Here is a 23,136-nt window from a genome sequence, read left to right on the forward strand (position 1 = left end):
CTGTCAGCAGGATAGTAAAATGAACAGAGAGGAGGCTGCAATGCAAAGCACATGGAAATTGGCAAAACCACTTTGGAAAACTGGCAGAGGCTGGTAAGCCTGAACATTTTCACACCTGGGACCCAGGAATTCCACTCCCAGGTACACACCCAACGGAAGTGTGTTCTTGTATTCAGTAAGAACCATGTGCCAGAATCTGTATCACATCCGTCTTGGTAATAGCTTCAAGCTGGAAACTACCGGAATGTCCACCCGCAGTAGGATGGATACATGAGCGTATTTATTTACACTCACAGGGAAACTGTGGAGCAATGAGAATGGACACAGCACAGCGACATGGACAGTGCTGAGGGGAAACGACCCACAGAGCATCACGCAGTGTGATTCCATGTGTGTAAATGGGGTGCACCCATGTCCTACCTCTCTGTTATCTAAATGGGCTTCTGGAGTGTTCCTTCATCTGAGCGCCGATTATACTGGTGTGTTCAGTTTGTGAAAATTCATTGAGCTACATACTTACGGTGTGTACACTTTTCTGTATGTCCGAAGCATGTAATACTTCAATAAAATGTTCTCCAAAAATGTATACTTGTAGATAGATAATTTAAAGAAATATATCAACTAGATAATAGGTTTTACGGATACGAGCATGGTGAATGAACGAGCAAACTTTGGTCCAGCCGTGCGTCTTCCCACGCAGCCCGGTGGCACCTGTCGCACCGCCCACCCCACCTTCTGTCCTCTGCCCGTCCACTGGGCATCTGTCTCTATGCAGCCGAAGTCCAGGCCCATTGCTGCTTCCTGCCCAGGGAGAGCCTGGCCTGCAGGCTGGAAGCATTTGAGGAGCATCTTTCTCATCAACAAGTGAGGAAACGGAAGCCGCTGTGACTTGACCGAGGTCACAGGACTGGTTACAGAAACATGCTCAGATAGGCCTGGGAAGACAGCACACGCAGCGCCCCGTGCGGTGTTGGAGGTTCCCGGGAGGAGTCCCCGAGGCTGCGCTCGCCTGCGACACGCTGCGGCATCTACAGGCCCGCCGTTCAGAACCTCTTCCTTCACTCCTCATGTGGCCGCCTCCCCGCAGTGGCCAGCGGCCCAGGGAGCCCAGAGCGGGGTTGAGGGCTTGGGGCGGGGGCGGGTGGGCGGCCCCCTTGGGCCAGCGGGCCCTGTCTGACGCTGCGGTCGTATTCCTTTCCCAGGCACTCCCGCCCCGGCCCCGCTGCCATGAAGATCGCAGTGATCGGACAGAGCCTCTTCGGCCAGGAAGTTTACCGCCGCCTGAGGGAGGAGGGTCACGAGATCATGGGCGTGTTCACTGTGCCGGACAAGGATGGGAAGGCGGACCCCCTGGGTGAGTGCGTGGCCCAGGAGCACGGAGAGAGGGTGCCCCCTGGGCAGTGGTGGGAGCAGAGTCTGCGGGGTCTTGTGTGGGGTTGTGGGCTTCCCCGGACAGAAGCGGCCACTCATGGTCCACCCCGGGTCCTGCTCAGGTGCCAGTGGGCCACTGGGCTTTTCTGGAACCAAGTGGACTGCGGGGTGGGGCTTGTGTCCTGGAGAAGGGCCGTGGAGAAGCCTGGCCTGCTCCCAGGACCCTTCAGTCTGACCACTCTGGGCTCCCCCCCGACCGCAGCACCCATGCTCTGAAAAGGCCCCCAGGCGGGAGTCACCACGGCCAGCGTTCTCAGACGTGAGCGTGCCCTGCACCGCGTCTCGGGGGGCACCTGTTGAGCACAGCACTGAGGCCCCGACACTGCCCCCGGCCCGCCGGAGTTTCTGCTCAGAGGGATGGGAGGGGCCTGGGAGTCACATTTCTAACAAGTTCCCGAGGTCATCTCAGCAGTGCAACAGGAAGCAGGGCCCTCAGCTTGACGAACAGACCTTCAGGCCCCTCCTGGGTCCTTCTCAGGCCTGATGGATTCAGAATGTGGGTCCGGATGGACGAGGAAAGGGGCCTCACGGGGCTGCCAGGCCCCAGGGCTTGGTGCATTAGGAATAGACGGTCTCCCCAGATGGAGAGTGCAGGCTGCCCCCATGCCAGCCAGGCCTCGGCTCCAGATCTGAGCCCACCACAACCCGTAGCACAGCCTGAGTCCTGCCCGTAGCCACTCAGGGACCCCTGACAGCATCTCTGAGCCTGGCTGGGGCTGCTTCTTGACCTGACCTCAGATGTCCAGCACATGTCCTGGTCACAGTGGGGACAACTTTTGCAAGCATGGTCTGGTCTGCTCATGTTGACCCGCGTCCCTGAACCCAGGGCCCAGAGGCAGAGGAACCGATAGTGGGTCAGGTCAGCCAGGGCCACACATCAGCCAGGTGTGTACCAGAGAACTGAGGGCTGGGAAGTGCTGGACAGGGGCTGAGGGGCAGGCAGAGGGGAGCTCGGAGGAAGCGGCTAGTGACTGCAGGGGCAGCGCCACCTCCGAGGGGCAGTGGGGCAGGCAGGAAGCTGCATTCTAGAACTTGGGGACTTGCAGACTGCACGTCAGACCCGCGGGGAGGGCACCCTGCTCCGGGCAGCTAAAGAGGCCAGGGCTCAGGCAGGCGTCTGGGAGAGGGAGGCGGTCAGCAGAGGTCAGTCCTGGCACAGCAGCTCCTGAGACCTGGGCCTTGGCCGGCGCCGTCCCCTCTGGGCTGCCCAGAGCAGCCCGGCTGGGCAGCGGGGGAGGTTGGGGGGACAGGCTTGGGGAGGAGGTGCGGGAGCCACCCTGCGGGGCAGGCAGAGGTGCCGAGTCGCAGTGGGTGCAGCAGTGGGGAGCAGTTTCTCATCCGCCGCCCCGCAGGCCTGGAGGCCGACAAGGATGGAGTGCCAGTGTTCAAGTTCCCCCGCTGGCGGGCAAGGGGACAGGCTCTGCCCAACGTGGTGGCGACGTACCAGGCCCTGGGAGCCGAGCTCAACGTGCTACCCTTCTGCAGCCAGTTCATCCCCATGGAGATCATCAGCGCCCCCCGCCACGGCTCCATCATCTACCACCCGAGTCTGCTCCCCCGGCACCGGGGGGCCTCGGCCATCAACTGGTGAGACAGGGCCCAGACATCCCACCTGCCTGAATCATCCCCGTCCCTCAGCCCGGAGCTCTTCCCTGCGGCTGAGGAGCAGGCGTCACGCGGTGCCTGCCAGACGCGTCCACGCAGTGGATCGCAGCGCGATCCCTGAGCAAGAACTGGGGTCAGGCAGCGCCGTGTGCCCTGCATTCCCACAGTGAACCGCAAAGCGTTCCCGTCTGGCAGCAGGGTTGCCGGGGCAGGGTGGGCTGAGGGGCTCCCTGAGGCCTGCTCTGACCCCCACCGGCTACTGGTGCTCTCAGCAGCCCCCCACTTGGAAAGAGAGATGGAGGAAAGAATCACCTGAACAAGATAGTCTGAGACGAGAGGTGATGTATGTATGTGGAGGGTGGAGCCGTTCAGAGGAGCAGTCAGGAAGGGGAGACGTCTGAGCTGGGAAAGAGAGCGGGTTAGGATTCAGGCTCCCTGACCTCCAGTCACGTCTCCTCCCTTCTCTGGGCCTCAGTCTCCTTATCTGTAAAAGGGGCATCCGATGCTGTTACACCAGTGGGCAGTATCAAGTTACACGAGGCATTAAGGCTTTTAGCACCACAGTACCTGGCACACAGTGGGCATCAGTAAACACCATCTTCCTTCTTCAGTCCTCCCCGGGGAGATGGGGGTGTGCGCTGCAGGGCGGCGGCGGTCCCAGGGGCAGCCCCCAGGGCCGCCTCCTCCGTGGTCCTTCCGTCCGGACCCAGGCTCCACTCCTCTGCTCCCTAGGACCCTCATCCATGGAGACAAGCAGGGGGGTTTTACCATCTTCTGGGCAGACGATGGTCTGGACACCGGGGACCTTCTGCTCCAGAGGGAGTGTGAGATACTCCCGGACGACACTGTGAGCACGCTGTACAGCCGCTTCCTCTTCCCCGAAGGCGTTAAAGGGATGGTAAGGCTGCCCCCAGGGCCCCCCCTGCTGGCACCCCCACCCCACCCCACCCTGCCCCGCCCAGCTCCAGCCTGCTGCCCTGAGCTGGCCAGGATTCTGGAGGGGGAGAACGCTCATTTCAGGGTTTCAGAGGCAGGATTAGGACATATAATATTGTGTAGGCGGGACTCTTGCTTACAACTGTCAGAACAACTCAACAAGCTTTAGCCAAAAAGGGACATTTTTGGCTCGTTTAAGATAGAAGACTCCACGCCAGGATGCCATCAAGCCTGGCTGAATCCAGAGGCTTTAGGCCTGTCACGGGATTCTGTCTTTCTGTTTCTTCACCCTGATTCTACTTTCCTCCGTTTGATTAGCTTCATCCTCAGGTTGCCCTTAAATGGGAGGAAAAGTAGTCACTGGTGGCTCAAGTTTTACACCTCTTGATTCTAGGGGAAGAGAAACCCTCTTTCCCCTAGAATTTATGAATAAAAAATCAGAGGAGACTCGATTGGCCGATTTAGGTCATGGGATAACCCCAAGCCAATCACTGGCCGGCATGGGGGAGCGCTCTGATTGGCAGCCTCTGTCACATGTTCCGGTCTTGGGGGCTTCTGGCCAAGGCTGGCCCAGGTGTGGTGACTGCACTGAATTCCTGCAGGAGGAGGAGGGCCGACCCAAAAGGCTGATGTCAGAGCTGGTTTTGCAGGCCCCGTAGAGGTGGTGTGTCCAGCGGGGGAGGCCGGCCAGGACAGGAGTCAGATGGGGACATCTCCATAGCACAGCAGTGGCTGCGCCCCCAGCCCTGGGCCCCATTATGCGGCCTTGTATCCATCTGTTCACAGGAGTGAGCAGGGAGACCTGCTGGAGGTTTGATGTGAGAGGCAGGAAAGGGTCATCTTGTTCATCCTACAGAAAACAACCAAGAGTGTCCTTCAGGGCGGCGTCCAGTGGGCAGCTGCTAGTCACGGGTGGTTATTAAATTAATTTAAATGACTTGTAGCTAAATATCAAGGTCATCAGGCTCGCTGGCTACATTTCAGGTCCCCAGAAACCACCCGGGGCTGACGTGGAACACGTCCATTACCACGGAAGTTCCCCCTGGGCGGTCCTGCCTTAGGCGCTTCTGAGTTCTCCCGGCTTCTCAGCCTCGGGTCTCCGGGGGCTCCCACCACCACCTTCCCTCCCTCCGGGCCCAGCGCCTTGGCTCTCCTCCCCGACCTCCCTGACTTCTTCTCCACAACCTTCCTCTTTCCTGGAGCAGAGAAACTGCTTCCTGCTTAACTTATTAGGGACCTCCAAACGCATCACACAGTCCAGGAGCCATTCTCCCTAAGAGACACAGAAGGTTTTAGACAAAAACGTGGATGTTGGTGTGTGTTACACCGTAGAGGGCTTTAGCTTACATGATCTTCTAGGGCCTTGTGTGGGAGAGAGGGCGGGGTCTTGCGCTCATTGCTCAGACTGGAAGTAGATTCGAGCTAATTTTACCTGTCCCTACAGCACCCATTCCGTGGGCGCCCGTCACGTGCCCACGTGGTGCCAGGTGGGTCTGTTCAGTGAGTGGCCTGGTCCAGACTCAGTGTGAACCCAGGGTCTGGGAGTTGGGGAGGCCCTGATGTTGGGGACACCCAACCAACCCGTGTCTCCCCAGGTTCAGGCCGTGAAGCTGATCGCTGAGGGCAGAGCCCCCAGGTTCCCTCAGCCTGAGGACGGCGCCACCTACGAGGGGATTCAGAAGAAGGAAACAGCCCAGGTGAGTGCCAGGGCCCTGCCCACCCAAAGCCTGCCTGTGCCCGGGCTTTGGAAAATGGGCAGCCAGGACGTACCTGTTTAAGGCCAGAAGAAAGAGCAGCCCCAGTGCAGGAAGCAGGAGCTAGGCTCGAGTGGCACCTGGACAGGCAGGGAACAGGGTCTGTTTGGGTTCTTCCCGGTTCTTCCTTAGGAAGAGGTAGGCGGGGCCCTCAGGGAGAAGAGCTGGTGAGCGTGGAGGGTGTAAAAACCAGCTGTGGTGCTGGCTCCTCATGTCCGAGATGAGACACCAGAGGGAATTCAGTTCCTTGGGGCTGTCACAGGTCGGGAGCCTAGGTGGGCCCATGGGCTGTAGCTGTGCTCAGGGCTCGCGGGGTGCTCTGTCGGGATCTGTGTGAGCCCTGTAAGTGAGGAGAGGCCGCCAGGTGGGGAAGGACGGGATGGGACAGGCCTGCCCTTTGTGTAGGGCCTTGGCCACCTTGACCACAGAACATTGTCTCCCCCAAGCCATCCTGGAGTTCCCATCCCGTGGAAGACTGAGGGTCCACGCGCACCCAGATCCGGGTTGCCAGGGGGAGGCCCAGCCCAGCTCTGGGCCTCGGACTGGAGTCGAGAGGAAGCCAGACTTCCCAGCCCGTGCCCAGGGCTCCACGCAGTGTCAGGGTCATCAGGGCAGGAGGGGAGGCCAGAGGTGTTGCCCAGATGGTCAGGGAGAGGGGAGAGACCACTGAGCACACACGTCCTGCCCCGCAGATCAACTGGGAGCAGCCAGCAGAGGCCATTCATAACTGGATCCGTGGGAACGACAAGGTGCCGGGCGCCTGGACGGAGGCCTGTGGGCAGGTGTGTCCCTGCGTGGCCGGGACGGGCTGTGCTCCGTGTGTGTCCCCCGGCTGCACAGCTATCAGAATGTGGCTGAACTAAACGGTACATAGCCACTGCCCAGACCCCCAACCCCAGCCAGGTGCCCCCGGGCCCCTCGGCCTCTCCCTCAGGACCCGCGGCTGAAGGAGAGGGTCTGGCGCAGAGCAAGGCCGCCAGGCCCAGAGGCAGCTCTGGGGTCGAGCTGTGCTGGTTGTTCGACTCTCAGACCCGGGCTGTCAAAAGTTCCGAAATAGCAGAAGTAAAACCGATGAATCGGCGAAGTACTGCTAAGTTAGTTTATTGTGCACACACAGAAAAGACAGTTCCGGAACCGGGAGCCCTCAGACCACACGCGGTCTGTTGATGAGCTTGTGAATTGAGGAGGCGGTGACTGGTTATAACAAGAATTTCCTCAAACGATAGGGATTTGGCTAATGGTTACCTCATATCCATTTTGAGGAACAGTTCACATTTTGCTTACAACTTCCAGAGACACAAGCAAGACGTGACTAAGGTCAAGTTGGTCTTGACCAACTTGCGAAATAAGCTAAATTAAGCTCTGCTCCTGTGACTGCACTGGTTTTGTCTGCTCAGGGACTTTGGAAGGCTGGTCTGCATTTGTGTTTGATCTGAGCAGCTCTTAGAGACCCCAGGCCCAGCCCTGACTTGCCTTTGCCCCGGGGGTGGGGCCCTTTGGCTGATCCCCGTCGAGGGCAGCCCTGCCCTCCACGAAGCCCCTGGCTGTCCCAACCCCTGCTCACAGGCTGCCTGCGCCGCCACCAGACCCTCTGCACAGTAGCCAGGGCTTGGTGGTGTCCCCAGGCAGCACCCTCACTCAGCGATGCTGCAACAGACCTCCTGCCGCTGTCTGTCCCCCCGGGTCGGAGGTCACGGGCCAGTGTGCGGTGACGTAGGGCCCCTCCGAGGCCTCAGTGCCTTCTCCAGGTCTCGTCTGTGCCCCCATTTGTGCCCTGACCCTCAACCCCACCCCATGATTTCCCAGCCCCCCCAGCCCCTCCTGGCCCACCACTGTGGGCCTCTCTCATCCAGCACCTTCTGCTTTTCCTGTCCTCAACAGAAGCTGACGTTTTTCAGCTCGACGCTGAGCACTGAAGGCCTGGTGCCCGAGGGAGAAACTTTGCTCATCCCAGGAGCCCACCGGCCAGGGGTGGTCACCGGAGCGGGACTCATCCTCTTCGGGAATGACGACCGAATGGTAACGTTGCTGCTGTGGGTCCCCTGTCTGTACTGTAGGCTCAAGGCCACACACGCCTGTCCGGGGGCTCGGGCCCCACAGGGAGATCCCGGGCTCCAGGAGGGAAGCCCCTCGACTGCTGGGCCGGCATACTTCTCCCCTGTCCCGGGAACGCTGGCCCTGGGCTCTTCCTGCCCAGGTGCCCCCACCCAAGCTGGGTGCCCTGGGTGGGTGTCAGAGTTGGGGAGGCCCTCTCCGGGGAGCCCGGACCTGGAGTCTGGGTGCCCAGGGCATGGTCACCGGACCTCTGTGCCTCAGTTTCCTTCTCTTTGAACAAGGAAGCCACACCAGGCACATAACGTGCTCTGGCTCACCTTAGAGGAGTGCAGCTCAGAGTGACAGCTACGATTTATGCAACTAAATATTTATAGCATGCCTGCGTGCCAGGCACTGTTCAAAAACAGCTGGATGATTTAATTTAGTTTTCCTAACAACCGTATGAGACATGTATCAGTACTATACCCATTTTACCGAGTAGAAAACTGAAGCAAAGAGATTAAATCACCTGCCCATCTTCACCCAGGCTAGCCTGTGGCAGAGCTAGGGGTCCAGCCCTAGCTCTCTGGCTCTGAGGCCCACCGCTCAGCCGTGATACCCTGCCTTAGTGCTCACCCACGCAGCGGTGGGCAAATCTGGGCCTTAAGGTACCAGGGGCAGAGAAGGAGGAGGACAGGCAGGGGTCTTTGAGCACTTTTGGGAATTTCAGCAAACACTGTGGATGTTGAACGCTTGGTAGCGGTGGCACATACAGGCCAGGTGGGTGTGGGGCAGCTTTCCTCGGACTGGCGTGAGCTCACGCTGGGTGCCCACCCCACTGGCCCGAGGCTGCCCGCAATCTGCAGTGATTGGGTGTTTCAGGTATTCGTGGTTGATGCCTTCAGAGGCTCCGTATCTGTCTCGGATCATGTTCCCAAAGCAGATCTGAAACAAGAGTTCTAGTGCTTGTGAGTTACCGAGGGAAGCGGCTAGGGCAGAGGCAAACACTCAGCCAAAGTACGGGCTCTGGAGCTGCACAGCCTCCTTCTGCCCCCCGGGCAGGCTGTGTGCTGTGAATTGCTTTTGCCGACTGTGCCCCCGCATCCTCACGGCACTCAGGCCTGGGTTTCCGCCCCCACCGGGGAAGGGTGAGAGGCAGCGAGGCATAGCCCCTGGGCTTCTCTGCATGACCATGACCCTGCTTAGCCACCAACAGCGGCCAGTGAGAAGGGCGCAGGCGTAGACCACTGGGGGCAGGCGGGAAGCGGGGGGGTTGGGCCAAGTCCGCCCTGAATCCGTGAGGCCAGCAAAGTAAAGGAGCAGCCTTCGCGGAGACCCTTGGTTGAGCGTCTTTCAGGAACTTCCAGCTGGGGCCTGGCTAGGCTTTAGCTCCAGAAAGCTCCAGAGCATCTTTGGAAGACAGCAGGGGTGGGCAGTCGGCTGGGAACCCGGCTCTGGTTCCGTCCGGTGTGTGCAGGAGGTGTCGTTCTCATAGACGAGTGTTACCCGACAGACGCGGCCTCTGCCGTGAGCTCACCTGCTTCCCTGCCCCGAGGGGCACCTGGTGACCTGTGCCAGGTTTCTAGGGAGTTTCTGGAAGCTGGGCTCTTGGGTGATGAGTTGTTTTCTCCATTGACTTTCAAGGTAGTGCTTGCATTACTTTAGTCTAACGAGTAGGCATCAGTTTTATAGGGTCACCCAACCATCACAGGTTTCCGAGCTTGAGAGCGTGGTGGCGTGGATGGCAGGGAAGGAGCTCAAGCGAGTCCCTTTGGCAGCGGCCTCCTCGCCTGATCTGGGCTCCCAGGCCTGCCTCCGGGGAGGGTGGAGACGAGCGTGTGCCCACCGCTCGGGCAGCCTCGGGTCCTGACAGCCTTCCTTTTGCAGCTGCTGGTGAAGAACATCCAGCTGGAGGATGGCAAGATGATCCCAGCCTCGCAGTTCTTCAGGGGAGCCGACAGCACGGGCCTCGAGCTGACGGAGGAGGACCTGGTCACTGTGGAGGCTGTGCGAGTAAGAGACACCTGCGGGGCTACCGTCTGGCGGGGCAGGTCGTGCGCAGCAGGTGCGTTTCGCAAATCGCACCCCCTGGGGTTGGGCTGTGCACACCCTCTGAGGACGTGTGTCCTGGCCCCGGGCACAGTGTTGGTCCTGTCCTGTCACGGGGCTTCCTGATGCCCCTTGCCCCTCCTTCCTGTGCCCCTGGGACCTAGGATTCGGCCGCCGGGCCCTACTCCTCTGGGGACACACTGTCAACAGTGGGCAAATAGAATAGCTGAAGGACCCAGTTGTCCTGCCGTAGGGCATGTGTGCCGGAACCTTCTGGAAAGGCCTCCCGAGAGGGAGACCCCCACGTGGTCACCAGCACAGGTGTCACAATCGGCCGCCCTGGACTCCGGGCCACCCCGCCCATGTGCCGGTGGACACCACTGCCCTCTCGGAGGCCCGGTGTGCCCCCCACCTGGAGTCCAGGCATTGGCCACTTCCCAGAACCGCCCTCCTGCTCTCTGCTCCACCCCCCTCTCCCTGGAAGGCGTGGTTTGGAGGGTGTTTAGCTGTGTTGCTCAGAGGGCGCTGGATGGATTTTCAGCTGTTCAGTCATTCGGTCGTGGGTTTGCTTATTTGAGATACATGTGCAGACGCTAGGGGTGTGATGGTCAGCAGTGTCTCTGCTGTCACGTGTGTCCCTTCTCACAGGAAAGAGAGCCGGCGAACGACCAGGCAAGGGAATAAAATAATTTCCGACGGGAGATGTGCTCAGAGGGCAGTAACGGTGATGGGAACGAGGTGGCTGGAGGCCGGGATGCTGCAGAAGGGAGTGCGGGGAAGGCCACCCTGGCTAGGGAGGTGGTTTGTGCTGAGACCCGAGTGGAGAGAGACGGCAGGCACAGCAGATGCCGGGGCCCTGAGAGCTGGGGAGCCGCGGAGGGCCAGGCGGTGGCCGCGGGGCCACTGGGTACTTGTGACCAGTGCAGATGCAGGACCCAGCAAGGGGGGACGGGGGAGCCTGCCGGTCCGGGGGGCACCGAGCACCTCCTCAGGTGGAGGCTAAACATTCTGAATGTCTATTTAAAAAAAAAAAAAAGCCTATTCATTCAAAAAGTACTCTTGGAGCAATTGCTCTGGCCCTGGGCCTGAGCCTGCCCTGGGGTTACGGGGCCAGCTGGACAGACTGCCTTCTGGAACTTGTGGCTGAGTGGTACCGGGATGGCTGAGGCTGGTGGCAGAAGAGGTAACAGCTTAGTGGCACCTGTTAGCACCTCAGTACCACTGGCCATGAGCCCAACAGTCATAAGAAAAGCAGATGCTTCTAGAGTGTCCGGGTTACTCTAAACTGACTTCCAGATGTGCAGCAGAGGCCTCACGGGCTCTGAGGCAGCATGGGCTCCTGCACCCCGAGCTCTGCCAGCCTCATGCCAGGGATGCTCCCAGGGCCGCCCCCAGCCCCTTGCCCAGATGAGGAGACCGAGGCAGGGGAGGCTGCCTGCGTCTGACGGCTTGTCAGGGGCCGAGCTGGGGCCTGGACAAGGCCATGCGGCCGCTCGGGTTCCACACACCCCAGGAGGGCCAGCGTGCAGCGCCCACACAGCGGCAGTGACTGCTGGCCCCAGGCTGAGCGAGCGTTGCAGTCACTGAAGGTTTGGGGGAAGAGGTGACATAGCAGTTGACCTTGAAGGATGCCCAGGATTAAGTGTGAGCTGGGGGTTCAAGGAAGCATGTCACCAGAGGGTGAGAGCCTGGGTGGAGGCCCGGGGAGAAGGCACAGTTGTGTGGGGCGGGGATGGCTCGGGACGGCTGCTGATGGTCCCCAGGAGGATGGGAGTGGGGAGCAAATCCAGGGCAGCCTCCTGAGAGAGGCCAGGCAGGGTCCGCCTAGGGGTCACTGGGGGCTGGTCCCGGTTGGGCCACAGCCTGGAGCCCGGCCTGAGTATGGGCCTCCCGGCACCTGCCCTGAAAGGCCCGGCTGGGAGCTGCCCAGAGAGCAGTCGTCCCATTGTGTCCCGTCGTGACCCGAAGGATGGCCCTCCTGTGCTGCCCACTCGGCTCTCACTGCCCTGTCCACGCTTGTCCACGAGGCCGGGGGCAGGAACCACTGCCCTCCACAGGCCCGGGACAGAGGGGCACAGAGCCAGCCAGCCTCTCTGTGAGGATGAGACCCAGGACTCCCGAGCCCCCTCGGTGGCCCCGTTCACTCACAGAACCACCCCCCGCTTTGCTGTCCCTTCCACGTGGCAGCACCCCCACACAGTGTCAGGCGGGGGCACCCACCCCGGGCAACCCTCCAGGTGGGGCTGGCGGGGGGCGGGTCTCAGGAGCAGCTCTGGCACATCCGTCCTCCCGCCACCCCTGGACCAGTGTGGGGACCCCTGCGAAGCTGCGGTCAAGGTGAGGGGTGTGTGTGGACAGCAGCCTGGGCTCCTGCTTCCCCAGGGAGGCTATCACCCCAGTACCATGAGGCATCTGGGAGCATCAGAGAGTGGAGTGGACGGGCCAGCCTGGCGCCGGGCAGTGTGCAGGCACCCGGAGCTGTTCTCACCCCCGCCGTTCGCGCCCGGGCCCTTGGAGCCGTGTGCTCACCACTCCTGCTTTCCAGGGTGCCTGGAAACGGATTCTCCCCAACGTCCTGGAGGTGGAAGACTCCACTGACTTCTTCAAGGCGGGGGCCGCGTCGGTGGACGTTGTCAGGTAAGGCCTGGAGTGGGGGTGGTGTTCCAGGTGTCTCTGGGTCAGGAGTCAGCCTAAAATGGAGTGGCAGGAAACTATGTGGGTCAGGGATCCAGAAAGGACTCACGTGTGCAGGCCTCGGGCCCACCAGGAGTGGACCAGCGGGAGCTGGGACAGCTGGGCGGGCATGTCCTCCCCCGCCCAGGCTGTGTCCTGGCCCCAGAGCGGCCACGCTGGGACTTGGACGTCTAGCTGGCGGCTCCCGGCTCTGCAAACGTGAGGCCAGCAAGCAGACAGGTGCGGACCACTGCCCTGACTGGTCTCAGTGGCCACAAGCCCACCCAGATTTAAGGGCAGGGGCGGGACTGAGACTCACCCCTCATGGGAGGAAGATCAAACAACGTGCGGCTCTTTTATTTTTTTATTTACTTTTAAAAAGTATATTTATTTATTTATTTTTGGCTGTGTTGGGTCTTTGTTGCCGCACGCGGGCTTTCTCTACTTGCGGCGAGTGGGGGCTGCTCTTCATTGCGGTGCGCGGGCTTCTCATTGTCGTGGTTTCTCTTGTTGTGGAGCACGGCCTCTAGGCTTTCGGGCTTTAGTAGTTGTGGCTCACGGTCTCAGTAATTGTGGTTCGTGAGCTCTAGAGCGCTGGTTCAGTATTTGTGGCTCACGGGCTTAATTGTTCCGCGGTGTGTGGGATCTTCCCGGACCGGGGCACGAACCCGTGTCTCCTGCATCGGCAGGCGGACTCTCAACCACTGCGCCACCAGGGAAGCCCTCATTTTTTTTTCTTTCTACTCCTCATACTGGATACTTTCAGGTTCACGACCTTTTCTTCTGCTTGTTCAGATGTGCTCCTGAAGCCTCTAGTGAGTGTTTCATTTCAGTTATTGTATCTGTCAGCTTGAGAATTTGTTTGGTTTATTATTATAATTTCTATTTCTTTCTTTTTTTTTTTTTTTTTTTTTTTTTTTTTGCGGTACACGGGCCTCTCACTGTTGTGGCCTCCCCCATTGCAGAGCACAGGCTCCGGACACGCAGGCCCAGCGGCCATGGCTCACGGGCCTAGCCACTCCGTGGCATGTGGGATCTTCCCGGACCGGGGCATGAACCCGTGTCCCCTGCATCGGCAGGCGGACTCTCAACCACTGCGCCACCAGGGAAGCCCTCTATTTCTTTCTTGATATTCTTTTTTTTCATAATCATTTTCCTAGTTTCCTTTAAGTCATTGAACACATTTAAGATGGTTGATTTAACGTCTTTGATAATAATCCCTAGGCATGGTTTCTTCCAAATTCTTTTTTCGTGTAAATGGGCCTGTTTTTTTATGTTTTGCAATGTTTTGCTCAAACTGGACATTTTGAGTGTAATGCTGTGTCAGTTCTGAGAATCTGATTCTCTCACTCCGGGAAGGTTGTTAAATCTTGCTTGTTGAGGGTTGGAGCCATCCATTTGTGACTTTTCCAAATTTTTCTTTGCATGGTGTGTAATTCCTTATTGTGTGTAATCACTGAAGTTTCTCTTCTGTTATCCCTGTGGTCATACACACTATGCAAAGCATGTATGGGATTGGCCAGCCTTTGGGCCAGCCCCTCAGCAATCAAAAGCAGCCTCAGCACTTGGAACCCACGACCCAGATGTGTGGAGGACGAGGTCCTCATTGCCCCCCAACCCCCGCCTCCAGGAGGCCACGGCAGGAGTGACCTGCTGCCACTGTCGCCTCCTGCCCTGGGGGTGGAAAGGCTGGAAGTTACTGCCACACCCTGGCTCGTCACCACATTCTCCCCTGGAAGCTGCAAGTGTCCACGAGACTCGAGAATTCCAAAGCATTTGATTCAGACAAGTCCTGCCTGTTCAATGGTTGTTTAGGTGGAGAGACAGATTTTTGGAGCTTCTGGCTCTGCCATTTTGTGTCTATACATGGGCTTTTATTTCTCTTGGGTAAATACCTAAAAGTGTTGGGAAGTATATGTTTAATGTTTAGGGAACTGCCAAAGTGCTTTGCAAAGTGGCTTCCACAGCACCGTGTTACAGTCCCACCAGCAGGGTTCGGGGGTTCAGGTGCTCCGCATCCTCGCCAGTGGTTGGTACGGTCGGGCTCTTAAGGTTAGATATGCTGCTAAGTACTGAGCCGAATCTCCTTGTGGCTGGTTTGCATTTCCTATGGACGAGTGATGTGGAGCATCTTTTCATATGCTTATTTGCCATCCACGTTTCTGCCTTGGTCAATCTTTTGCCTAGTTTCACTTGGATTTTTTTCTTAGAATTGATTTTAAGAACTATTTACGTATTCTGATGCCGAGTCTCTTATCAGGTATGTGATTTGGAAATATTTTCTCCCGATCTGTGGCTTGTCTTTTCATTCTTTTCACACTGTCTTTCAATGATTATTATTAATCTTCTATTAATTATTACCACGTGGATTGTCTCATTTACTCATCAGGAAATAGTAGAGGAGCCACGATTGGTCCAATTTTACAGGCAAAGAAACTAGGCTCAGAGCAATTGGTCACTTGCCCAAGGTCACAAATTCATAAGTGCTGGAGCCAGAACTTGAAACCAGAGCCTCTGAATCCACGGACTGGGCTTTTAACCCTAACTCTAGACTGACACCCACGCCTCGGGGGCTGAGATGAGCCACCACCTCTGCCGCTAGAACCAGGCAGGTCTGCCAGGCCTCCTCCAGGCCCTTGCTTTTCCATCTTCCCTCCAGGCTGGTTGAGGAAGTGAAGGAGCTGTGTGATGGCCTGGAGTTAGAAAATGAAGACATCTACATGGCAACCACCTTCGGGGACTTCATCCAGCTGTTAGTGAGAAAGATGCGAGGGGACAACCAGGAGAGCAAGTGCGTCATCGACTACGTGAGTCCAGGGCCCCCCTTGCGGGCCCGGCCTGGGTGTCATCGACCACGTGAGTCCTGGGCCCACCACATGGGCCCGGCCTGCACACCCCTCAGGCACCCATCCACCCTGTGGATCCACAGGGACACTTGGGGGAAGCCTGGATGTCCAGAAGCTTTAGTGACCCAAGCTTCCCTTGGTAATTCCAAATAGCCTAAAGATGCCAGGCGGTAGGACAAACTCAACAGAGGAAATTGTTGTCCAAGACTCAGTCTAGGGGACAGGTTCGGTCCCAAGACAGCAGCCGGGGTATTAAGGAGAGACTTTTACAGTGTGCGTCTCTCTCCACCCCCGTTCTCCTTTGGTGGGTTTCCTGGCGTGGCTTCCGGCCCTGCCAACTCGTCCTGTACCCCCGGGTGACCCTCGCCTCTAGTCCTGGCTCCACCACCTCCCAGCAGTGGGAGCGGCTTCCTGCTGGTGTCGACCTCTGGCTTGACTCGTGGCTTCTCAGCTTTTCCGTCACCTGTGCAACCAGTCACTTGTGTGAAATTCCGTTGGTTGAAACAAAAGAGAGAGAGAGAGAGAGAAAGGGATTGGGAATGTTCTCCCAATGAGGAAAACAAATGATCCTCTATATTCAACTTGGATGTATGAAGTATGAGGCAGTAACTAACTGCAAATGTATTTTTGTTGTTGTTGTTGTTGTTTTGTTTTTTTTTGTTTTTTTTTTTTTGCGGTCGGACCCGCAGGCCCATCAGCCATGGCTCACGGGCCTAGCCGCTCCGCGGCATGTGGGATTTTCCCGGACCAGGGCACGAATCCATGTCCCCTGCATCGGCAGGCGGACTCTCAACCACTGCGCCACCGGGGAAGCCCCGCAAATGTATTTTTTAAAGAAACTGTGGAAAAACCATCCCTGGGGTATCTCGGTAGACTACCGACTCCTATGGGAATTAGCTTTGTGATAGTTTGTCTGGCTAGTGCTTTGGAACAAGGGCTGATGAAGAAAGTATGGGTGACCAGGGTGGACACCAGGCTGGCCTTAGGGTTGTGGACAAATGACTGCGGAAGGAGGGCCGGCATCCCAGAGGCTCCGCGTTCATCGTGGGATTGCAGGCCCGAGGGGCAGTGAGCGGGGGCCGCATCACGTCTGGGGGCCGCAAGTGCTGTCTGCTCACTGGCGCTTCCTGTGTGCGGAGGCCACGCAACCAGCCCAAGGTCAGTGGCAGAGCCGGGGCTCCAGCCGGGCAGTGTAGCTGCGGAGTCTGGCCCTCCATGTCTTCTTATCACTCAGCTGCCACCTCTGCCCACACGACAGCTCCCTGGGCAGCAGGGCTGCATCCGACGAGGAGACCGAGTAGCCGGGCCCTTGCTTGTGTATTTGGGGATGGGTGGGCAGGGCGAGTGGTCCCTGTGTCTCTGGTGGGGTCGTGCCCATCAAGGATGGCCGTTCGCGAAGAATCCACACGGCAGCTCCGGCCTGTGGCCCTTCGTCCCCAGGTGGAAAAGACCGTGAACAAGCTGACCCTCCGAATGCCCCACCAGCTCTTCATCGGAGGCGCGTTTGTGGACGCCGAGGGCGCCGAGACCTATGAGGCCGTCAACCCGACAGATGGACGTGTGAGTGCAGGCCTGGCACCCCGTTGCCCTGCACAGGCCCCCGATGCCCCCTCTCCCATCCACTCCCCCTCCCCAGTCTGGGGGCCTCTGCTGGGGTGGGAAAACGCTGCAGTCAGCCTCCAGCCCGGTGGGGAGGGTGATGGGGACGCGGGAGGACTCTGGAGGGTCTGCGGCACAGTTAAACCCTCCCAAGGAGGAAACAGAGGCCGTTTCCTCCCCTCCACACCTCAAGAATAACCCCAGCGTCGGGAGGGCCCGCCTCACATCCCGGGTTTGTCAGGACGCCCTGGCTGTAGCTGCCCTGCTCAGTGCACACGTGTGGCGCTGTCACTTTCGTGCACCCTCACACACTCCTTCCTACAGACGCGCACCGCAGAAGACAGGGCCTCAGAATGGTCCTCTGAGGGGAGTTTAAGAAAGTGACGGGCAGGGTGTGTGGACCCAGACAGGTGCCCTCAGGCAGGAAAGTCAGGCCCTGCCACCACAACCTCGGGGCCAGTTTTGGGAAGCCCGGGCAGGAGGCTGTGTGGATGCCTGGTGCCGGGACCATGGGCAGGGAGGGCACAGCCTACCTGTGGTGACCAGCAAGGAGGCACTGGGCTCCGCCCTCCCACCCCGTCCACGTGGAGGGAGGTATGGGGGCCTGTGCCAGCGGGAGGTGGGCACCCTCGGGACATGGAATGCAGGGCTGTTGGGCTGGCTTATGTCACTTCAGGAGCTAACCTCCCGCCTGCGCCTCACTAAATGTATGGGTCTCTGCTCTCGGTTTGCAAACGCTGAGCTGACCCTCGGCCTTATGGCTGCAGCCTGAGTCCATCGCCCTGCTTGGGGTCAGTGGGAGAGTAGAGGGAAGGCCCTCGGGACGTAGGAACACGGCCCTTTCTGCAGGCCCCATCTCCCCTCGTCGTGCAGACCCTGCCTGTGCCCTCCTGTCCGCCAACCTTCGCCTCCGCGGCCGCCCAGGTGGCCAGGCAGGGCTTCAGGGCTCCACTCCACCACCACAGGTCATCTGCCAGGTGTCCCTGGCCCAGGTCAGCGACGTGGACAAGGCCGTGGCTGCTGCGAAGGACGCCTTTGAGCACGGGCTGTGGGGGAAGATGAGCGCGCGGGACCGGGGCCGCCTCCTGTACAGGTGGGACCTTGCCCGCACCCACCTGCCTGTCCCGGGCCTTCCTCACGGGAGGACGCGGTCCCGGAAGGGCAGTGTGACCACGGCCTGAGGCCCAGGGGAGGCTTCTCAGAGGAAGTAGCTTGAGAGGCAGGAGGGACTGTCGGGGGAGGGGGGGTCCGGGGGAGGTGCCCGGGTGGAGGGAACAGTGTGGGCGGAGACGAGGCACCGAGTGAGGGTGTGCTTCGGAGCGGAGCCGCTGCCGCAGGGTAACAGCTGCTACTGGGCCGGCCCAGACGGCACCAATTGCTTGTGGGGCGGGGCTCCCAGGAGCCGGGGGGCGGGGCTCCCAGGAGCCGGGGGGCGGGGCGGGGCGGGGCGGGGCGGGGCGGGCCGTCCTGGCCCCGCGCGTCCTGGCCCAGCCTGGCTCTGGCTGCCAGGGTCTCCTGTCTCACGTTCCCCTTCTGTTAAACCCTCCGCCCCGTCGGAAGTCCAGGGAAGCGTCGGGGACGCTCCGGCTCATGACCCGGGTGGGGGTGAGGCGCGGAGGAGAGCTGCTGCCCGCTCTCTTCGAGCCAGGTGGTCCCACTGGGGACGATCAGGTGCCCCAGGAGGCGGGGTGGCGTTTCCAGAAGGGGGCTGCTGGCGGATGAACCGAGCGGTGTCGGGAAACCTGCTGAGCTGGCCTCAGGAACCCGTTTTTCTCTCTGGGTCCTGGGGAGCCGGGCTGGGGCCAGGTCGCGCTGTGGGTCCCAGCTTGTCGCCGGGCGGGAGGGCCCCCGCCGTGGCCTTGCTGTCCGAAGGCCTTTTGTTTCCACTCCGGAGGCCAGAAATGCCGGGGCAGCCGCCACACAGGCAGCCAGAGAGAGGGACCAGAGTGATTTGCAAAACAGAATGGATATGGTGGGTTTGGGGCGGGCAAGGGCATGCCCAGCCTGCCGTATCTCAGGAGCCATCGGTTGTAGGAAGGCATTGTCTGGAGACCTGAGGCCCCAGAGATCTGGCAGAGCTATGAACCCTGGCAGAGCAGGGACCCTGGTGGGCTGCCCTGAGCCAGACCGCGTCCCTCCCCCAAGACCCTCTGCTGCCCTGTGGTGGCACGTGTTGCAATAGGCCCACTGGCCACAAGGACCTTGGGGGAGGTGCCCCGAGCAGCTGTGTAGACAGACCCCTCAGGGCTCTACAGCTCCTGGTGACCCAGTCCCCTCCCAGTCCCCACAGAGGGGCGAGACAGGATTTCCCTGGTCCATGGAGGGAAGTGGGACCCCCGTGGATGCATCACAGGAGGAAGACACCACGCAGTTACGGGAGAAGCTGGGCAGAAAGGTCCAGGGGGAGAGTCAGAGAAAGTCACCAGACACCCCCCGGAGCCGGGGAGCCATGTACACAGCTGCCGGAATGGACCCTGCAGAGCGGGCGGGCGTCAGTGGAAAGCTGCTGCCCCGTGCTAGCACACTTCCTTGGGTCCACTGCCCGGAGTCTGGTGGTGGCCCGGGCTGCCGCGGTCAGGGTCCGGGGAGGGGGGTCTGAGCCGCCTGGCACCTCAGCGTCTGCCCCTCCCGGTGCCCACCCAGCAGACCTTCAGGAGGCCAGCGCTGCCTGCCCATTCTTCCCCGACCTGGTGCTATGCGGGGACCAGGCTCTGGCAGGCAGAAGGCACCCTCACCCAAGCTGCCCCCCAGCCTCCCAAGCAGCTCAGGTGACAATTACTTAGGGACTCGTGACACGGCCACATCACATGCACGTGGCATTTTGCACAGGTATGGCGGATGGAGGGATTGGGGGCTGACCAAGGAAGAAGACGTGGCCACGAGAGCCAGCAGCACACCGCAGGCTTCATTGGGCGGCACCCCGCAGCGGGAGGCCCCCCAAGCCTGTAGTGGCGGAGCAGGGGCGCTCCCGGGGGGAGAGGGACCTGAGAGGGGCTCCCGTGTCCGGGCGAAGTCGCCCAGCAGCACGCACGCCAGGGTCTCTGCGTCAGAGGACTGGGAAGGCCCGTGACTGTAACTGCACAGCCTGTCTCACCGGTCGTAACAGCTGTCGGGTGAGGTTCCTGGGGGGCGCATCCACTTATCAGTGGCTAAAAATGTGCACGTTTGAGCTATTTTTAAAATAGCTGGATGTGTACAAGTTGGCGTTGGCGGGCTTTTGAGCTAAGGTGTCTCAGGCTGCAAACACCTTAAAAGACAGGAGACATGACAACCTAGGGGCCGACACACACAGGCCGCCTCATGCTGACTTTAATATGGATTTATGTCTTTGGCCTTCTGTCCTCGTAGCTGGTGGGACCCTTGTCCTGGTAACGCCAACAACACGCTGTCTCCACTGTTTGGTCTACAGTTTTTCTCAAAACGTGACTTACCTTCTCCCTCGTACCCGGAGAGTGACCTGGCGCGTCCCTGTCTCTGCGGTGACGGTGGGCCCTTCCGCTCGGTCCCCAGTCCCACTCGGCAGCCCCAGGCTGTGTGCGGGCCGTGCACCCAGCAGGAGCGGGAGGTCAGGGAGAGCAGGAGGCCAGCTGTCTCCGTGCTCGCGGGAGAGGCGGGCGGTCTGGAACGCCTGTCCCGGCGCATGTCTGTGCCGGCCGGAGAGTTTGAAGGGCGCTGGGAGCGGGAGGGCGCTGGCAGGACGCTGCGGGGTGTGATGCGGGGGGGCGCACAGTCAGCTTCCCGGGCCTGAAAGAGGCGCAGTGGTCGGGACGGGAAGCGGGAGGAGGCGCGGGGAGAGCCGTCCAGGCCCACAGCACGAGGCTCCCGAGGGCCGGGCAGGGCTGACTTACCCGAGCACCCGGACGAAACTGATGTGGAGGCAGAAGAGGGCAGTGGCACCACGGTCCCGGGAGGAAATGGGCAGGGCCTCGGGGCCGGTGGGCCAGGCAGGGGTTGAGGCCGCATCCTGAGCACGGTGGGCGGCTTCGGGGTCCTGGGGTGTCCGGGCCATGCTGGCGGCTGTAGCGGGGGCAGGGCACAGAAGGGGCAGGTCGGCCGGCTTTGATCCCATGCGGAACTCCTCATGCGCAAGACCGAGGGCTGCTCCGGATTGCTGGTCTCCACCTGCCCCTGATGTGTGAGACCCTCACACGGCGGGGCCGGGCCTCCCAGCTCCCAGGTCCCACAGCAGACGCCCACAGGGACCGCTGAGGGCGGCTGGACGTGGGCTCATCCTGGAGGAGGCTGTGCAGATGCGCCGTCCCTCATCGCCGGTACAGCCGTGTGGAGTGGTTGCTGCTCAATATTGGCATGCCATCCCTGGACAAGGCCTCTTGTCGCAGAGGCAGGAGGTGTAATTAGGAAGCAGTGGATCCACCGATACCCCAGGAAGGAAGAGAGGGAGGAGAGGAGGGGGACGGGGCACCACGCTCACGCCCCTCCAGCCAGGGACACGCCGCCGTCCCACCTCACAGATGAGGACGCCGAGGCCGGCACCTGAGTGCGGTGGTGCTGGCAGGGCACCCGGCTCCTGAGGAAGGGCCCCGAAAGGGCGGGCGAGGCCGTGCCAGGCCTGAGCCCCACGCCCTGCCCGCCCCACTCAGGCTGGCCGACCTCTTGGAGCAGCAGCAGGAGGAGCTGGCCACCATCGAGGCCCTGGACGCGGGCGCCGTCTACACGCTGGCGCTGAAGACCCACGTGGGCATGTCCATCCAGACCTTCCGCTACTTTGCTGGCTGGTGTGATAAGATCCAGGTGGGGCTCCCACGGGCGTCCGGGCCGGCAGGGACCCCGAGGGCGGCACAGCACTCTGAAGGCCGCGCCACAACCCGCCACAGCTCTGTGGCCTTAAGAAAACGCCGGTTATTCGCTCCCGGTTCTGCAGGTGGGAAGCGGGTCGGGCTGGGCTGGGTTCTGTGCCAGGGTCTCAAGGGTCGCTGTCGGGTTGTCACTGGGCTGGGCCTTGCTGGCACTTCCGGGGAGGACCGGGTGTTAGCGGCGCCCAGGGGGCAGGGCTGCGGCCGGGACTCCTGCAGTCCTCTCTCCAGTCCTCGCCCAGCCCTCCACACCCCGTCCCTCGTCCCTCTGACTCTCTGCTGCCACTAACTGGAGGCCTAGAGGAGAGCCACCTGCTCTCCCCGAGGTTCCTGTGCTTATGCTTGGCCCACCTGTACCATCTCCCCATCCTAAGGCCAACTCTGTCATACTGTGTCATCGTACGGGCAGCTCACCAGGTCCCAGGGTTCAGGGCCTCACTTGGGGGCCATTATTGGAGGTTTTCCAGCCACAGGCAGTAGTGGGTGAGCCCCTCCAGGGAGACCCACGGCCACGGGATTCTCGGTGTCTCTGCTGGGTCTGGGCTGTCGCCCCCTCCTAGTGCAGGCGTGAGCTCGAGGGAGGGGTCTGCCCGGTGCCTGCTGCCCGTTAGCCCCTGCGTCACAGGCCTCCCGGGCTAGCACAGCCCCCAGAGGCAGCGGGCCCCCACCCTGGCCCTTCCCTGCCCCAGAGGCCGTCCCCGTGCTGGACCTGCTTCCTGCCTGAGGACTCCGCCAGGCTCCGCACCTCACCCCCTGTGGCTGCCCGCTCCGCCTGGCTCTGGACCCCTCAGCTGTCCTGTCCTGCACAAGCAGGGCATCGGGACACAGCCCCTGTCCCTCCCTGGGCCCCAGGCGCAGGCTGGCTGCCCAGAGGGGAAGGGGTGAGGGGCCAGAGCCCCTCCCGGTGATGCTACTGCTTCTTCCAGGGTGCCACCATCCCCATCAACCAGGCCAGACCCAACCGCAACCTGACCATGACCCGGAGAGAGCCCATCGGGTGAGTCACGCGCCGGGCACTTTTTAGGACTGCGCAGGGGGCTCAGGTGTCCCCTGTCTGTGTATTTATCAGACAGCTGTTTATTTGCCAGCCACTACCTCCCAGACATGGCAAGGGCCGGAGATGCAACAAAGAGAAAAACCAATGAAAATTCCTGTCCTCAGGGTGAAAACAGCTTTCACCTCCACAGCCCCTGTTCCCTGAGGCACTATTTAACGGCTTTGAGGCCATAATTGTGTTGAATCCCTAGAGTAACCCTCCATCGGTCAGGGTCATGCGGGGAGAGAGGGCACGCCCCCAAATTTTATCTGAAGAGTGAAATGACCAGTGTACTTAAGGACAAGGAATTCCTACACAGCAGCGGGGACAGGAACCCTCAGCGAGGCCAGCCTGCGGCC

At 60.5% G+C, this 23,136-nt stretch overlaps 1 protein-coding gene across 2 annotated transcripts in view; it reads left to right on the forward strand.

The window, feature by feature from the left end:
- Positions 1 to 1,224: 1,224 nt before the first annotated feature.
- The window catches only part of ALDH1L1 (aldehyde dehydrogenase 1 family member L1), a gene marked incomplete at its 5' end in the record, with an annotated part of 34,419 nt that continues 12,507 nt past the window's right edge, over positions 1,225 to 23,136 (forward strand). The window contains 13 exons of one of the 2 annotated variants that reach the window (XM_079713437.1): positions 1,225 to 1,354; positions 2,784 to 3,018; positions 3,769 to 3,934; positions 5,568 to 5,669; positions 6,419 to 6,508; positions 7,608 to 7,745; positions 9,648 to 9,773; positions 12,355 to 12,446; positions 15,142 to 15,289; positions 16,769 to 16,888; positions 17,893 to 18,020; positions 21,529 to 21,679; positions 22,668 to 22,738. In XM_079713437.1, the coding sequence (XP_079569563.1) occupies positions 1,228 to 1,354; positions 2,784 to 3,018; positions 3,769 to 3,934; positions 5,568 to 5,669; positions 6,419 to 6,508; positions 7,608 to 7,745; positions 9,648 to 9,773; positions 12,355 to 12,446; positions 15,142 to 15,289; positions 16,769 to 16,888; positions 17,893 to 18,020; positions 21,529 to 21,679; positions 22,668 to 22,738 (1,694 nt within the window). The remainder of the gene's footprint in view (positions 1,355 to 2,783; positions 3,019 to 3,768; positions 3,935 to 5,567; positions 5,670 to 6,418; positions 6,509 to 7,607; positions 7,746 to 9,647; positions 9,774 to 12,354; positions 12,447 to 15,141; positions 15,290 to 16,768; positions 16,889 to 17,892; positions 18,021 to 21,528; positions 21,680 to 22,667; positions 22,739 to 23,136) is intronic. The other variant, XM_079713436.1, reaches the window with a different exon arrangement.

Source organism: Hyperoodon ampullatus, assembly GCF_949752795.1.
Source record: "Hyperoodon ampullatus genome assembly, chromosome: 10".
NCBI classification, from domain to species: Eukaryota; Metazoa; Chordata; class Mammalia; order Artiodactyla; family Ziphiidae; genus Hyperoodon; species Hyperoodon ampullatus.